The 17776-nt window shown below is 47.5% G+C and overlaps 1 protein-coding gene and 1 long non-coding RNA gene across 4 annotated transcripts in view; one reads left to right on the top strand and one right to left on the bottom strand.

Moving 5' to 3' along the window:
- Positions 1–17776, top strand: part of gse1b (Gse1 coiled-coil protein b) — a 114551-nt gene that overhangs the window by 80634 nt on the left and 16141 nt on the right. For 2 of the 3 annotated variants that reach the window (XM_076110044.1, XM_076110043.1), the window contains exons 2-3: positions 8858–9055; positions 16623–16831. In XM_076110044.1, the coding sequence (XP_075966159.1) occupies positions 8860–9055; positions 16623–16831 (405 nt within the window). In that variant the 5' untranslated portion in view covers positions 8858–8859. Of the gene's footprint in view, positions 1–6663; positions 6929–8857; positions 9056–16622; positions 16832–17776 lie in introns of those variants that run through there. The other variant, XM_076110042.1, reaches the window with a different exon arrangement.
- On the bottom strand, positions 3564–6452 carry LOC142969931 (uncharacterized). Its single transcript, XR_012959145.1, has 2 exons — positions 6336–6452; positions 3564–5644 (listed from the first exon to the last, which is right to left on the bottom strand). It is a non-coding gene; the product is annotated as an uncharacterized LOC142969931 (long non-coding RNA).

The following is a 17776-nucleotide window of genomic DNA, read 5'->3' as shown; positions in this document are numbered from 1 at the left end:
TATCATTTTGGGTCCACTTTAACGGTCATGTGAAACCTGTGGTAGTTGTTTCTGTTATCTTTGAATGACATCTCGATTCATAGATATTGCCTGTGTAGACTTGGGAAGTCATGAGGATTTGTGCATTGGAAAGAACGGGTCATTCAGTTGTCAGCACAGAGCACATTTATCTTAGGCCTGATATCGATGGGTTGCACACATTCCACTGGTCCAGATAACAACCAAGCAATACCAATGCTGAAATTGTTCGTAATCCTACTCTGAAAATTAGATTTTCAGAAACACAAGAGCTATTAAGAATAATCTGGTTTGACCCTTATAGTGTTGTAGAATAGTAAAATGCTTTCAATGAGCTTCTATTCTGCAAAAACCTAGTCCAATACTTAAAACTTAAAAGAATAAAGGACACCACGGGGCTCTGCTCTGTGGCCAATAGAAACCTTGTCGTTGTGGCTGTTCACTGAGAAGTGGGGCCATGGCGGCGGCGGGATGTCTCCTGCTTGCCTCGAGGAAATAGGTTCACTCATCAGTCTATACAACAGCCACACATTCAGACATGCACATACATGTACAAGCTGGAACACACACACTCATTAAAGCCATTACAACAGAGCAACTATCAGTAACCAGACCCTGCTATGGAAAGTCAAGTTGTTGCTCCGTGTGTGTGTGTGTGCGTGTGTGCAGTGGAACCGCTTGGGAGTCGGGGCCCATGCAGAGCACTTGGAGTGCTAATTAGGCAACCGCAACCCAGCAGAGTACATCGCAGAGAGAAAGAGAGAGAATAGAGGGGAGAGAGAGAGGTTGAACAGAGGATGAAGTGAGGGGTGCATGTAGGGGAGCTGGTGAAAAACACCTCCTGAGGAGAGAGTGAGTGAACAGAGAAGGAGGGAGAAAGTTGAAAGATGATAACTGAAATATGTTACATGCAATGATGTCCTGAGGCACTGAGAGCTTTACAGTACAGAACAATGCAATTTATGCTGGTATGTGTGGGCCGTCTGCACCAAACAGCATCACAGGTACAGCAACCATGATAAGCTCCAATGGCGGATTCTTCTTTGTTCCTGTTTGCTTCTTTATGCGCTATGACTTCATGTGAGAATTCTGTCATGTCTGCTGCCCTGCTGGGAAGGAGACAGGTGGCCACACTGCCACCTTTTCCCATCTCTGTAGCAGGCGAGGTTGATTAAAAGAGACAGCCGACAGGACCTGGTGATGATGACGCTAGTGAGTTAGAGCTGACTCCCCGCCTCCTCGCTCAGTCAAACAGCTGGGCTAGGGCTGAAGCTGGCCCTCTCATCAGGGGAGCGACAGGGCCGTGTCCCCCCCCTCAGCAAGAGGCTACAGAGGGCACAGCCACACAGACAGCAGCTTGACTCCTGGAGCATGGACCACAGCCAGAGACACAGACAGGAGGCTCTTATGTGTGTTTCTGTCATTGAGTGTGTGTGTGTGTGTGTGTGTGTGTGTGTGTGTGTGTCTGCATGTGTGTGTTCATACTCTCTAAGCAGCGCTGTGAAGCTTAACCAGACTGTTCTGTCATACGCCCACGCTGGTGTCTCAGAGAACACAGCCACAAACTCCCCAGATGATATGCACACACACACACACACACACACACACACACAACCCTACCACAGCCGCTATGTAATTAACAGACAGAGGAAATGGCGCTGTTGGGGTGGGTGAGTCGGATACAGGGAGGAGGAGAGGAGAGAAAATCATCTCGGCTCGTGCCTACCCTCAAGACACAATCTGCTTCTCTGTGTCAGTGTGTGTTGGATAATAAAAGAGAGGAAGGTGAAGATAGGGAGAGCGATGCCGGCTGGTCCTTTGAAATCTCTGTTTTTGTTGGAGGGGGGGGTAGTAAGAGGTGAGGGATGAATAATAAGGTGTGTGCCCACATACACAGCCCCATCATTTAATGCCACACAAGGTAAAAAAACAGGAAGACTGCTCCCTTTGCTATTTGCACGTGTGTGTGTGTGTGTGTGTGTGTGTGTGTGTGTGTGTGTGTGTGTGTGTGTGTGTGTGTGTGTGTGTGTGTGTGTGTGTGTGTGTGTGTGTGTGTGTGTGTGTGTGTGTGTGTGTGTGTGTGTGTGTGTGTGTGTGTGTGTGTGTGTGTGTGTGTGTGTGTGTGTGTGTGTGTGTGTGTGTGTGTGTGTTGAAGACAGTGACGGTGAGCCAGGTCAGAGGGATATGTACTCTGTTCTCTGCTGTACAGGCACTACTCTCTGGCTCTCCTTTGGCTTCTTGATTGATATCTTGCTCTCTCTTGTTTCCCTTTTCTTTTTTCCCTCCTTTCTTCTTTTCTCTCTCATTTATCGGTGGGATTGTCGCCTTTGATTCTGCTGCTCTGTAGCCACTGTGCTGCTGTTTCAGGATTTCTCTGACATTAGGATTTCTCTTTGGTACGGAGTAAAAGAGATGGCATGCATGCGCACAGACACGCGCTCGCAAGGTGTGCGTGCGTGTGCAAACACTCGCACTCACACATACACATCCGTTCTACAGTGCCTGAGGGTAGATTGCTCTGACATCTCATCTCAGAAGTCAAACAAACCTGGAACTACCAGAGCAGGTTTATCCGTGTGTGTGTGTGTGTGTGTGTTTTCAAGACAGAGATTATGACTTAGTGTTAATGAGAATGAACATCTTGAGGTTTGGTTCCTGCTCTCTAGTTCTTGTTTTTTGGAATGCTTGCCATTCCAGCTTGAAGATCGTCTTTTGTTTTTTTATCACAACCTCAACAGCTGCTACAGGTTCAGTACATGAGTCATTAATAAACAGTATATCACTTACTTGTTGAGTTTGTCAGCCAGAGTCAATAGATGTCATTTTTTTTAAGCAATCCCATGATGTGGCTGTGGTTATTATGGCCATATTACATCCTGTTTTGCTAGGTTGGTTTCATCAACTTTGCAGCATCTCTGGTATTTTAAGCACCCACACTTTTTTTTTTTTCTTCTTCTTTCTCTAACTTTACTAGAAGTTTGCTCATGCTGAACTTCTTACATACCTTCCTCTTATCCTTTTCATCCCCCAGTCGGCACATATTCAGCCAGCCCATCAAGTCAGTCAACCATTCATGATGACATGTACTCATCAGGCCAAGTCTAAATCCCTTCTGTATCTGTGTCTGAGCTGCTTACACCAGGTCATATCAGCAGGGTGGATGTTTGAACCTGTGTCCTCTGGTTGAAGTATGCTTTCCCACTGAGTCATGCCTCCATTTTTGAATACCTGCGCTGTGTGTGCTATCATGAGCAACTGTGATCAGAGCTCATGATCTGAGGGGGTTTCCTCTTATCTACGACAAGATGGCATGGTAAAAGGTGTTGCTTATCTTGCTGATGTGGAGGCTTGCTGGTCTAAAAACGGCAGTAAACGTATGTCGCCCGCAGCTCTTCGCCAGTTCACATCTCGTTTACTATTCCTCGCTGCAGTATTTAAAACTGGTCTCCTGAGCACGAAAAAAGGTCTACATCCCACTGTGTAGGTTAATTTCAGTTATCAGTCGTTTGCTCATCATGACAACAAATTGGGCGAAACGTCCTGTGCTGCTTCACACTGAAAGCCTTCTAGTGAAGCAGTGGTAAATTTTTATTTTGTATTAGCAAATGCAGCTCTGACGGTACAGCAAAGAAGACGATTATCAGGAAACAGCTAGGGTACTATCTGTTGGAGGAAAGTAAGAACCGGAACGTAGGAGTGGAACAAAACGCCAAACCATAGAAGCTGTTACACAGGAGCTACAAAAGTATTCCAATCTGAGCACAGCAAGACATTTAGAAACGGCGCTTTAGTTGCCTGCCTGACCACACATGTCGAGCCAACCAGTTTATTACCCCGACATATTTATTGCTCATATGAGGGCAGACACTGACCGGTTTGGCTCTGTTCCTAAGCAGCATTACAATATTGTGGCATAGTTCAAGTGTGCTATACCCAGCCACTAGAAAAGGGGCATCTGCTGCCCCGGTGAAGTAAAGCATGAATACACAGTGTAGGCCGTGCAGCTCCAGCTCATGCTGCATTGGACTTGACCAAGCCAGGTTGGTGGCGGGATCAGATAGATGGGCCAGCTGCACGTCTCTGCTATAGTTTTAACGAGCTGATAGGCAAATCCCATCCTGGTTAAAGATTATCCACTAGCTCGAGCTGCCACTGCATTATCTCCCCATTGGCCCAGGGCATACAGGAGCCAAGAGGATTTACTTCACATGAATGTGTGAGTGAGAGAGAAAGAGAGAGAGTGAGATGGAGTAATCTGCATTCCAAACAGCAAAAGGGTGGAACTGTGTGTGTGTGTGTGTGTGTGTGTGTGTGTGTGTGTGTGTGTGTGTGTGTGTGTGTGTGTGTGTGTGTGTGTGTGTGTGTGTGTGTGTGTGTGTGTGTGTGTGTGTGTGTGTGTGTGTGTGTGTGTGTTTGTTTGACTATAGGAGTTGGTGATCGGCTTTGCTCCCAGCGGGGTGTTAAAACTGTGTGTTTACTGTATGCCATTTAGCAGTCAGTCTGCTGTGTGTATGTGGATGGGCGGGATCATGGTTGTGTGTGGTTTGTTGTAATCTACATTCCTCTTCTTTCAGGGCTTTGTTTTGTTTTCCCTTAGGGCGTAACAGCATTCAAAGGGTTAATTGCATCAGGAAGCTTGGCGTGTAACAGACTCCTTTAACCCTTGGGTTGTCAGCTAAAATATTTAAATTTTTGCCACAGTGCCAAAAGGTCTAATTTATTCCTTTCTCCTAAGACCTTTGCATCAGGGTTCTACATCTTGAAAGTGGATGCAGCCTCTGTCATTTTAATATTCCATAATAATATACTTTTGTTTACTTTTTTTGGTGTGTCACTGGATTAAATGATTGTGAGATGTGTGCCGTTTCATCTACAGAGGACTCCCTCTGATTATCTGGGAGACAATGCCATCTGCTGGATGTTTGAAGAATGTAGAGCCAGGGACTGCCTAAAATACTGAGGAAGTGTGTAACTGAGTGACGGAAAGAGGTGAAGGCAGGATCACTTATCTGGAAATTCATGAGACATTACTCATCCTGGATTAATAAGGCTATTCAGCATTACTTGGTGTGAAAAGAGAGCCGTGGCTTTCTGGTTTTAGAAAGAATACGTGGAAACAGAGAGTAGAGAGCGTTCTCTTTTGTTAGACCATGCACACCCACATAACCCACAAGTGTTGAACTGTGCTATGGTTTAACTGGTAATCTATGAGCTTTCAGCAGTTAGGGGTTACGTCGATTTCTGATAGCTGCGCTTCTCTTTTTGTAAGTTTAGGGGCACCCTTGCCTTTATTGGACATGAGACAGTGGAAATGACATGCGACAAGTTGGTCAAAGCCACAGGACGCCCCATGAGCTACACTTCTACTTCCGAGTACCAGCAGAGGGGGACTGAACAAAGCATCATTTTTTTGGAACGCTACGATAGCACCTGCAACCCCCTCAGCCCCTGCCGTGACATGGGATCGCTGGGGTTTGCTTCCTACAAGCTTCTTTAGACCGACAACATCAACGAAGACCGCAAAGAGAACGTCTCAGGGTGATCCTCGGGATGCCTAGAGAGGAGAGGGGTGAGTGGGACGAAGATGGAAGAGAGTGAGGCGGTCCTGTGTTTTCTCGGGGGAGTCCTGAGGAACAGAAAGCAGCTTTGTCGAGAGGTGGCCTTCGACACAATGCTGGCCACCGTGTAGCTTTATCATCTCCTCCGTCATTGCTCTTGCTCCCTCGCTGTTGTGAGAAAAGTAGCGAGTGACGGAAGGAGGAAATGACTAAAGAAACGAGTCATTCACACCCCTGCAATGACAGCAGGATGGACAGAGGGGAAGTCAAACCCACGCGTTTACCCTTTTCCTAACTCCTCCACCCCCGACAACTATTACGCATTGGTCTCCTCCACCCTTATAAGAACTCCTCATAGTTTATAGTGCATTTGTGTGCTTGTAGCCTGTGTGCTGTGTGTGCTTGGCACTGTTAGTATTCTTAGCTGACTTCCTTGTTTGTATGATTACCTTTTTATTTTGGATGTAGTTGCCTGTCTTACACTTACATTTTTCATGATGAGCATTTTCAGTTGTTACAGAACAATTATGCCAATAAAGCAAGTTGAATTGAGGCAGATATTCTCACACAAAAGGCTTTCTCTTTTTTGCTGTCAGGCTTGACACAGGCCAGGACATGTCCTCTTTCTCTTTCCTTCTCTCTTTCTTTTTGTGTCTCTGGGTCTCTCTCAAGAAGGGAAGGGCGCCTCACATATTTACCCCCCCCCCCCCCCCCCCCCTCCATCCATCCATCCAACTTTCTACATGCACACATACATACACTGCCTGTCGCTCCCCAGCAATGGGGTCAGATGTTATGACCGGCTGAGCACTCTTCTCCTCCTCAGCTCTTCTCGTCCTCTCCCCTCCCCTCCCCCTCCTCCAGCGTCGCCTTGGCAGGGCATGCATGCCTGTCTGTGTCTGTTATCTACAAATGGCTGAGGAATTATAGGTTGAGAGGGGAGGAGGAGGAGGAGTGAGGGAGAGTGTGAGAAGGGAGGGGAGGGGGGGTGAGGTCATGTGACATCGCAGCAGCTGCTAGGCTAAGAATTTCTGTTTTCTCACTTAGAGAGAGAGAGAGAGAGAGAGAGGGAGTAGAGCAAGGAGGGGAGAGATAGGCAGCGTGTGTGGTGTGTTGCTTTGTTAGATAAGCTCAAACCGGTCTTTGTGAGCGGCAGCGCGAGGGACGGGAAGGCAGTCGGGCAGGGAGGCTGAGAGGGTGGACGGGTGAGAGGAGATAGATAGACGGAGAGCAAGAGAGAGAGGAGCAGGAAGATGGTGTGTGTCCTGTCGGTGGCTGCCGGTATGTGCCGTTCTGGGCTCAACGTGAAGATGCAGCCATGGGGGATCCAGGCGGCTCCACTCCTTTGTGCAGTAAGGAGCTTCAGCCACGCTCTTAATCTATGAGGGGGGGGGGGGGGGTCATGAACTGCTGCCAGACCTCCGGATATGTGTTCCTGTGTGTGTTTGTCAAGCTATTTTCGTCTCTGCTTTCACTGTGTTACTCTCATGTGTGTCTGTGTGGTCGATACAGGCAGAAGTACGGTGTGCTCTGTGTACTATGTTAGGCTTGGCAGAAAGTTCCTTGTTTATATCTTTGACTCCCCTCTCTGACTTTCTCTAGAGAGGGAGGGAGGAAGGTACGCTAATATCTTGACAAAGTCACGTTACTAGACTGGGCAGTTGGTGTGTGTGTGTGTGTGTGTGTGTGTGTGTGTGTGTGTGTGTGTGTGTGTGTGTGTGTGTGTGTGTGTGTGTGTGTGTGTGTGTGCTTGCTTGCTTGCTTGTCTCTCAATGGCGTAGTGTGTGTTCAGACTAGTCATTGTTGATCCCATTATTAATTGTGTGCTGGGTTCACTTTGAGTGCACTGGGTAACTGGGAGGTTACAGGCAGGACAACTCGAGAGGTGTTGGGAATGTTCACTCTGTCATGCCTGACCTGCCGCTCTGTGTCCACACACACACACGTGTGCGCACACAGACACACACACACACACACAGACAGCCTCTGCTCTCTTCTCAGGCGGGAACATGATCTTTTTATAGCCGTCTCAGCCTCTGGTGTAAACCCAGATATAACTCCTACACGTTTAATTGTGCTATTGATATACTGTTAGTAAGCAGCTTTTATTTCCGTGAAAATGTCTTTTGTCTTAGAAGTTGTTTAGCTGGAAGTTTACTTCGAATGTGGATTTGAGGAGGATACGGAACAATCCTTAGAGTGTGTGAGTGTGTTTAGATGTATCGGTTAATACGTGTGTCACACACAAACTGTCCTCTGAGCCACCCTCTGTGTGTGTGTGTGTGTGTGTGCGCCATTCTGACATTCAGGGATTCCACTGACCGAGGAGCTGTCAACACAGTGTCACCTTTCAACACACACACAAACACACACAGGAAGAAAAGGGACAGCCGTCTCAACCCTCCACACCCTCCAACTACCACAAAGCTCTTATAAATATGAGGCTGGAAAGAGACATGACACATCAAAATCACTCTTTTCACTGTTGAGTGAACTTTTATTTTTTGGGGGTTAACTGAACGTTTTCTTTTATACTCTTAAGTCTCAGAACCAATGACTTAACAAATCCAAAGATTCATTCAAAACTCATCGTCTAAATTTAGCAGCTGGCAGTATTTGAAACATCACAGTTTATTTCCTCTTCCAGTGTTCTCGAACTTCCCGACAGAGCTTTTAGTAGCACCTCCCTGGCAGCATTAATTGGATCACGCGTAATATGAATGGGACGCTTTTTTAAAAATGTGATAGCTGTGTGTGAGAGCCAATGAGTTGCTAATTTGTTACATTTCAACGCGGTGGGCACTGGATGAGTTTACGCTGAATTTGTTAACATCTGCGGTACTATAATATACTGCCACTAAGGAATAAAGTCACCCTGGTGGTGTTGGAGCGTGCTCAGTATAGGTTTTGTGTAACCTCCATGACCATGGACCTCTGGCAGACACACAGCCAGACTGGAGCTCTTTGAGCACAGAAAGGGTGACCTGTCCTCCTAACCTCCCACCTCTGACCCGAAGCCATACAACTAAAGCCCCTCTGCCCCAGCTGTCACAAACAGACACCCAGCACCACACTCTGCCCTGACTGTCTCTGTGTCCAAGGAAACAGCTATGTGTCTCACTTGGTTTTGCATATTTCTTGCAGCGTATGCGTTTGTATGTAGCACTGAAGGTATTTATAAAGACTCCAGCCCTCCTGACTCATGTGTTTGTTGGTTCTTCTTGAATGCAGTATCGATTATAAATACTTCCCCATTCTCCTCCCTTTTGTCTTGTTTGTAGGCATGAGCCATGAGCCAAAATCACCATCGTTAGGAATGATCTCCACGGCGACCCGTACCACGGCGACGGTCAGCCCCCTCACCCCGTCGCCTCTCAACGGCTCCATCGTAGCCAATGGAAGCCCCGCTGCCCAGTCTGCTCACTCTGGATTCGCCGCAGCCCTCCGTAAACTGGCAAAACAGGCCGAAGAACCCCGAGGTAAAGCCACACGTGACAGGGATTTGACATTCGTAGCACTGTCGAGTTTAATTCTGCTGTATGGCAGTTTTAGGCTGTATAATTAATTAAGAACATGTGTAATAATCTGTTTGCGCTACTTGTTTGGTGTGATATAAGCACAGTTGTGCTCTCTGATGTGGCTTCCACTGTGCAAGCTCATTTGGTGATTGGAATTAAGTGTTATGTATTAATTCAACCGGTTCAGAATTAACTTACATCTTATGGTTTGCAGTTTGTGTTTATATTTCTCAATATGTTTTCGTCTGCAAAAACCTTTGCTGAAAATATGAAATATGAATATCAAACCATGATAAGAGCTAAATGTGTTGTTACATCCAGTACCCTGACCCTTACTTGCAAACCTGATGGATTAGGTGTTCTGTACCCTCTGTACGTGTGTGTGGTTTTGTGTTTGTGTGTGTGGGAGGAAGGGGGGGGGGGGGGGGGGGGGTTATATAGGTGTGTGTGTGCTCTGTGCCATGTTCCATGGACTGTTTGTGTAGCTGAGTGCAGAACTGCTAATAGCAATCGGATGATATCCACACAGGATTGAATTAGTTGGTGTCTCTGGAGATATTGGGACGAAGAGGAGCCACTCTAGCTGACCCACTTAATGTGCTGTGTGTAAGTGCACGGATGCTTGTGTGTGCTTGTCAATGTGTGTATGATGGTGTTGTAATTTCTCCTTGTCAGTGTCCACACACACACACACGGGAAGCATGCCACAGAATTCCCAACTCTCAGCGTTTTATCCTGTGGTTGTATTGGGGCTGCACGATTGCTAACGATTCATTTTCCAATTAGTTTAATTATGTAACAACAAATGTGTTGATTATGCTAAAGATTATGTATGACTCCAAATTACCATAACAATTATTTACCCAAAATAAATATCAAAAACTTAATATTTCAATATTATATTCAATCATCTTCTCTTAAAAACAAACAAATGTAATAGACCCTATTTGTCAGATGACAAATACCTCAAATACAAAAAGATTGCTGTCGCTGATTGAATAAGATAATAATCACTGTATGTCATCGCAACCCGGTCCCTGTGTTTTTACTTCCCCAGTATTGTTTTTTACTGAAGTACTCGACTTAGAAACTTAAAATGGCTATGACGTGGAATGATTTCATCACATGAGTAGTATGCAGTTAAGATTATCACTGGCAAATGTGTTTTTGCATCAGTGTGGGCCAAGAGAAAAGAATTCAGTCACAGACTATGACAGCAGTCAGTAACGTTAGTTGAAGTCATTTTCTTACTCCTACACGGCTGTTAAAGTAAAATATAAAACTGTCGAATAACAGCGTTTGATGATGCATGCATGGCGTAACGTTACATTACCACAGCGATGCAACAATTACTTATAACGTGGGGGTGATGAAGAAGCATTTAGAAAATCAATTCTTGCGATGCCGCGACATGCCTTTATTACGACGTTGATTACGGCCATTAATTACCCGTTCTGAACCATCCCTTTAATGCTGCTTGTTCAAAGATCCATGAAGATCTATAAATGGTCTCTAATACTGATGAACATGCTAATCTTTTTCAAACTCGTGTGCCTCGTGTCTCTTGATTACACATATATAAACATAAAAAACAAGGGTACAAAGCAGAATCTACACAGGAGAGTCTTAGTTTGAAGTTTATTGAGAGTGTGTGTGCGCGTGTGTCCATATGTTTGTGTGGCTCCATGTCTTGGCTCCGGAGAGGCCCAGCTACCCCAGCTGTCCACCCTTGCTCTGGCTCTTAAATCAGATGCTCCCCTCCTTTCTGGCTGTCCCTGGACACCTTGCTCCCCAGCCCACTGCAGCCTGGGACCCAGAACCCTGCACATGATTTATTACCCCCAGAGAGAGAGAGAAAGAAGTCGGTCCCAACCTCTCCTCACCTCCCTCTCAATCCTTCTCCCCTTCATCTCTCTTCACTCCCTCAACCCTACATGGCAGCCTTATTTACTTTCTCACCCTGTCTCTCTCAAACAGAAACGTCCACTCCCAGTGGTCCGTCCTGTCTTTTCGTTGTATCGTGGACTCACCGTTTTTTTTTTATTGGATTTTTTCCCTTCTTATCGTTGTTGCTCATCCATTTTTTGTGTCAGTTGCAGCCGGAGAACTCGAGGGTTGCGTTCTCTTACTTGTGTTTTTTAATACACAAGTAAGATTTATTTTTTATTGTGCTACGAGGTGAGAATAAATGTGCGCGGTTGTATTTGTAATTTTCATTCTACCAAGGCAGAGACGAGGCTGTCTGTGTCTTTGTCATACAAACAGACACCAGATCCTGTCTGATTAATCTCTGCCACCTTTTTATTAAAAGCACACAAAAAAAAGCCCCTTTGTTATTTTTGAAGCCTGCTGACGATGCTGCGTGGCTGGTGTAGGCAGCGATGTTTGGGTGACTCAGCCGTCAGGCATAAGGGGCAACTCTGTCCGTGTTAGGAGTACCGGCTCCAGGGTGGGCAGAGGCATGTAGCCCCTGGAGCTCCAGTCACCTCACTGTCTGCAGAGCCTGTATTTATAGGCAACACACACACCCAAACACCCCCACACATGCTAACAGTTGTCTTTGCAACTGTGTATGCCTTGTGATTTCTTAGCATGCTTCAGCCTGCTGTCCTTTCATTAGCTACTTTGACTCAACCTCTCTTTCTCTCTCTCTCTCTCTCTCTCTCGCCCTCTGGTTCATGCTTTGAGGTGAGTATTGCAGTATATATGAGGTGCCATGACTCAGTGTCCTAAGGCCTAGAGGAATTAGTTAAGGTTGAGTACTAGTATCACTGCCATCGGCTGCTGAACTGATTTAAGACCCTGAGCACGGCTGCTGTTCATACACACACACACACACACACACACACATACACGCAGAGACATAGACACAGACACATACATTGTCACTTGTCTGTTGTTAGTATAATGAATAGATCTGTGTACTGTGTGCTGCGCTGAAGAGGGGAGGTGATGGATAATGAGTATCAGAGCAGCGTAAAGGACACGCTCTGGTCCCGTGTACATTCGCATGTGTGCGCAAACGCACAACTCGCACAGATAACACACTGCCTCAAAAAGGCAGGCCTGCTGATATCTGATTAATGAGGCAGACCCGGGTTTAATCCTCTCAGTTGTTTCTTCGTGCACACTCTAGACACATGCACGCCACCAGAATGTCACGACGGCGTTCATACCGACTGTAGTGCCCGGAGAGAGAATGAAGGGAGAGTAGAGGTGTACAAGATAGATGGACTGAATTGGCTGGAAAAAAGAGGAATTGGAAGTAATTAGTGTTATTAGTTTGTCAGCTTCAGTACATGTATGTGTATGCGTGTGGCCGGAGGCTTCCCTTTTTTCTGGGAGCCCAGAGCATGCTGGGACATCGGGGCAGTGTGTCTCTGACCTCTCCATCTGGAGTGTGTGTGTGTGTGTGTGTGTGTGTGTGTGTGTGTGTGTGTGTGTGTGTGTGTGTGTGTGTGTGTGTGTGTGTGTGTGTGTGTGTGTGTGTGTGTGTGTGTGTGTGTGTGTGTGTGTGTGTGTGTGTGTGTGTGTGTGTGAGAGAGAGTGTTTCTTGAAGGCAAAACCCCTCAGGCTGTGACTGTCCCTGAAACACTCACAAACAAGCTCATTTGTTGTTGTGTTTTTCTCTCTCTCTCTCTCTCTCTCTCTCTCTCCTTTCCATACGCAGCAACCTTACACCTCACATGACTCTGCTCAGTAGCAAAGCAGCATTCAAGCATAATATACAGTTTGTACAGTCAGCAGAAGGCACAGAGGATTGCTCCTCTTTTTTCCATCCGCCATCTTGTACCGTCTTTCTTTCCATCGCTGGCACAGCAACACACACACAGTGTGCCTCTCCCCTCCCCCCCACTCCCTGATGCAGATTACAGGCTTTGTGTTGTGTTGTCAGTGCATGGCCAAGACTGTAGTAGCAGGTGTGTGTGTGGTGTTTGTGTGCATCAGTGGTTATTGTGTGTCTGTAAGTGTGGGGATGTTTGTGTGTATTAGAGTGCACGTGTTGAGGCTTGTGCTGCTGGTGGGGTGGCATATGGATGCAGGGTTGGCTGGGCACTGCTATGCACACCAGGTGTGAAATGGACTGTTTAATTAAGTGCTGATGTTGTTGTAATGCATGCTGGGAGGGAGGCGGGTGGAGTGGATGTGTTGGCGGGGTGGAGGAGTGCACCTTCTGCCTGGCATGGCTGGGGCTGGCCATGCTTGGCTGTTTTGGTGGTGGTGGCGGAAGATTGGTTGGGGCCATTTGGCAACACTAAAACATTTTGTGTGGTGTTGTCTTCCTATCAAGGCTTCGTGATCCAGAGGGATTCACCGATAGCTGCTGGAATGAAATAGCCTGCTGAAAAGCTGTGGTGGCTTTTTGATTGGGTCAGTGGCTGAACTAGAAGGTGCCGTCAATGCAGGGACACTTGGCCACAGCCTCCAACCCCTGCTTGGTTTGTTTGTTTGTTGCTGCTGTTGGTTGTATCTTTTTTGTGTGTGTGTGTGCGTGCGTGCGTGTGCGCGCATGCATGTGTGGCTCAGCTTGAGCGGTCAAGTGTGGAGGCAGTCTGGGAGAGTGGGACTGGTAATAGAGGAGGCGATAGAGAAAGGAGCTTCACATTAATCACACACAGCTTGGGACTGAGACAGCGATTGCTTTCTTTCTCTCTTTTCCTTGCTCATTCCTTCTTTCTCTCTCTCTCTCTCTCTTTCTCTCTCTTTTTCTTTGTGTACCCCCCACCCGACCCCATCACCACACACACACACACACACACACACCAAGAAAGGGACAATCAGTACAGCTAATGAAGTGCAGGTTGAGAGCTGATGAGCCTATTTTAGACTCTGGGGCCGAATGCTGTGCTTCCCTCCTCCTCCTCCTCCTCTGCCTCCTCTAGCTCCCTACAGGACCAGCATGTATGGCCATCTTCTCTCTGTATAGATGGAAAGGGAGGAGCATATGGCAGAAATGACACCAGCGTTGTGCCAATTGCCTCATCTATGATTTTTCTTCTATCAGATGGCACCCTCATGTGAGGGTGATTGTTGAATAAAGATATATGGGTTTTGAAAAATGGACAAGAGGAAGTCTTGGATGGTATGGATGGAGGCTTATGGACACACACATTCACACATTCTATGGTTTTAAACAGGAATATAAAGGGATGTAGAAATGCGAACATGTAACCAATCTCTCAGACATTTCCCATGAGCCCTCACCGTCAGTAAGTATTGTAAATGTGTTTATGAAAATTGTGTGTTGAGTCTGACGGATCTACGTCTGGTTGGAAGGCACTGTGTTTGAAGAACAGAAGGAAAAGGAATTGCCGTGTATGAAGAGGTGGGTGGTGGTTGTGTGGGGTGTTGAGAGAGGAGGAGGGGATGATAGAGAAATAGCTGTTTGTATTATGTGTGTGTGTGTGTGTGTATACGTGGCGGGGAAGGATGCTTAGATGTGAACACAGATTATACAGGCTGCAAGAAGAGAGTGAAGCTTTTGGATGGCCCTTGTCTCTTTTATTTCCTTCTTCCCCTCACCTGCTTCTCTTCCTGCTCTTAATTATTTAGTCTGCCCTGCCTCTCCTCCAGTCTGCTTTGCCTCTACATGGAAAAGGAGGAGGAGATGGGAAGAGAGGGGGGTTAGAGAAATAGATGGAGTAGAGGTCTGTTGCTTAGCAGTCCTATCCTTTCTGCATCTTCCCTCCCTCCAGCCTTATTCCCCCCCGTGTGTGTGTGTGTGTGTGTGTGTGTGTGTGTGTGTGTGTGTGTGTGTGTGTGTGTGTGTGTGTGTGTGTGTGTGTGTGTGTGTGTGTGTGTGTGTGTGTGTGTGTGTGTGTGTGTGTGTGTGTGTGTGTGTGTGTGTGTGTGTGTGTGTGTGTGTGTGCGCGTGCGTGTGCGTGCGCGCGAATAGGCTGTGACACTAGAGCTGTATTAAGTGTAGCTCCATTCCCCAGGCTGAGTGGGCTGCTATTGATTGGCCTAGTCTTGCATGGGAGAGTAATGGCTCTCCGAGGTGAGGGGGGGAGGATTAGGCCACTAATTGCCATTGTGCAGACAAGATATGGCTCCCCCCCTCAATATCCCCCACCCTGTGCCTGCCACCCACTCACCCATCTGCACCCCTTATCTCTCTGCTTGCCCCTCCATCTCTCGCCTCACCTTGCACCTCTTTTGCACTCTCACTTGCTGTTTTTTTCCCTCCAATCACTCCCCACCTCTCCTATAATTTTTCATGTCTCAACTCGCATGTATCACCCCCCCATGCCCTTATTGATTATTTCCATTATTTAGTGGGATTAGGTAGAATGAGGTGTTTAAAATCGGTCAATATCCTGACTGCACCTTTCACAGGATGACATTGTCTGTTCCCAAAGCAGGGAAGAAATGGCGCTTGGGTAAGAGATCTGCTGTTTTTAGTTCTGATGGTGATAATTGGAGAGGAAGTAGACCTGAAACTGGCCCCAGGTTTCAGCTGCTGTGGTTGCATGTGAGCACGGTTTATGCACAAAAGCACACTACCTGCACATGCACACACATAAGAGCACATCTCCTGCTGTCCTTGCTGCTGCGCCCAAGTGTGTGTCCCATTGAGAGGGTTGTGACCCAGTTTGACTGTGTAATGCTGCGCTCAGTCACTGAACAGAGACCTACAGCACACTACTGTAAGAAGAGGGGAAACGTAGAGACAATACAGAGCTTTGGGAAAAAAATTGAAAGACAGAAGAAGAAAAAAAGACTGAAGGGTAGAGACGGTGGACAAACAGAAGTGAAGCCTGTACATGGGGGGGGGGGGGTTTAAGATGAAATCGGACTGATAAACGTATGTGATGTGAATGTGAGCATATGATATGAGAGCTTTGGAACTAGAGAGAAAGCAAGATGTGTGGAAAGCGAGGCATGTGACCAGACCGTGACCCTGCGCTACAGGGTTTCCCTGGAGGGCTTTGTTAATGTGGCACAGCTACAGCGCAGCAGAGAAGCTCATTGGGCCAGCTTTTCACCACCTGGTGTGTGTGTGTGTGTGTGTGTGTGTGTGTGTGTGTGTGTGTGTGTGTGTGTGTGTGTGTGTGTGTGTGTGTGTGTGTGTGTGTGTGTGTGTGTGTGTGTGTGTGTGTGTGTGTGTGTGTGTGTGTGTGTGTGTGTGTGTGTGTGTGTGTGTGTGTGTGTGTGTGCGTGCGTGTGGCTGCAAGCGCGACTGACTGTATATACATTCAGTATAGCTGTTCACTCCCAAGCAGGGTGTTCTTGTGGTGTGTCTCCTGCATGTCAAGGCTGTGTGACTCTCACAGGGCTGCTCATCCTGATCACTGTCACTTCATAATAGGGGCCTTGGGCCATCCATCTGGCCCTCTCTGTGTGTGTGTGCACGTTATTTGTTGCTATTGTAGTTCTGCAACCCCTTTTTATTCCGGAGTGAAGGAGCTACAGGATCATACTGTTGTTACATTGGCCTTTATAGTGACAGAGCAATAGACGGACTATTAGCTTGTCTTATGTTCATTCTTTCACTGAACTCATGTCGCCTGTCTCTGTCTTTCTCCAGCTGCGTCCTCCATCAGCAGTGAGTCCTCTCCAGTGTCCTCCCCAGCCACCAACCACAGCTCCCCGGTCAGCACACCCAAGAGGGGTCCCCTTGGTCCAGGGCCTGGCCTGGTTCCCCCAGCGGGCCACAGCGTGCCAAACACTCCACCTGTAGTCACCATTGCTCCAACAAAGACGAGCAACGGCCTCTGGAGGAGCGAGGGACGCCAGGTAAACCCACATTCAAACACCCATCACACTGACCTTGAGCCTGCTCTCTTCTTTCTTTCTTTCTTCCCTTTTTGTTTCTTTCAGTTGCTCTTTGTTACGGTGTATTTTCTCTTCAAAAATGTTCTCAGTCTTCAGCTTGCTTGCCAACACAAGCATGTGCACAGTCAGGCTCTTTAGGGAGTCATGGATAATGTTGATTGCCTGCAACCCAGAGTGTGGCAGTAAGTATTTGACATATGTACACGTGACCTAGCTGGCAGGTCTGTGAATGTCTGCTTCTTCCCCCCCCCCCCCTCCCAATGACTCCATGCGTTAAACAATGCCAGCTGCCACTGGGCTGTCGAGGTGACAGCCTCAACGGCAGCTAACATCTGTGCCCCTCCAGCCCCCCTCCCACTTAGCCCTCTTGCCCTTGGCCCAGCCCCCCCCACATCTCCAGCCTCGCCCTCTTCACCCAAGCAGTCAAGTGCATCCTCTGCCTCGTCACCCTGACACCCCGCTCTCTGTTACGTAGTCGGGGAGAGAGAGAGAAATAGGGAGAGAGAGGGAGAGCTGCTTGCTTTGATAAGGAGTGGATTATGGATTATGGATTATGGCCTTGCTTTAAGCCTTCTTATCTCAGCTCAGGGCTAATTTTCGAGGCCAAGCGCACAGTTACGAACAGCACTGGGCAACATGCGGAAACTCTCCGAGACACTTTGACAGTTCCCCGGAGACAGAAACAAGGGGGGATAGCGAAGGGTGAGTGAGGAGGTCAGCTAGTCAGCTATGTGTGGTAGCATTCATACTATTGTCCTCTCTCCTGGACAACCCCCCCCCCCCCCCCCCCCCCTTGCCTATCACCCCCCCCCCCCTTGACCCTTTTACGAAATGACCCTTCCACCGTTCAAGGGTCAACCAGAGCTGGGAGGGGCTGGAGAGACAGGGTAGCTCTTCCAATGATGT

This window comes from Anarhichas minor, unplaced genomic scaffold (assembly GCF_050575085.1).
Source record: "Anarhichas minor isolate MPS153535 unplaced genomic scaffold, ASM5057508v1 ptg000042l, whole genome shotgun sequence".
In the NCBI taxonomy this organism is placed as follows: domain Eukaryota; kingdom Metazoa; phylum Chordata; class Actinopteri; order Perciformes; family Anarhichadidae; genus Anarhichas; species Anarhichas minor.
This window is presented reverse-complemented; position numbering and strand designations above follow the sequence as displayed.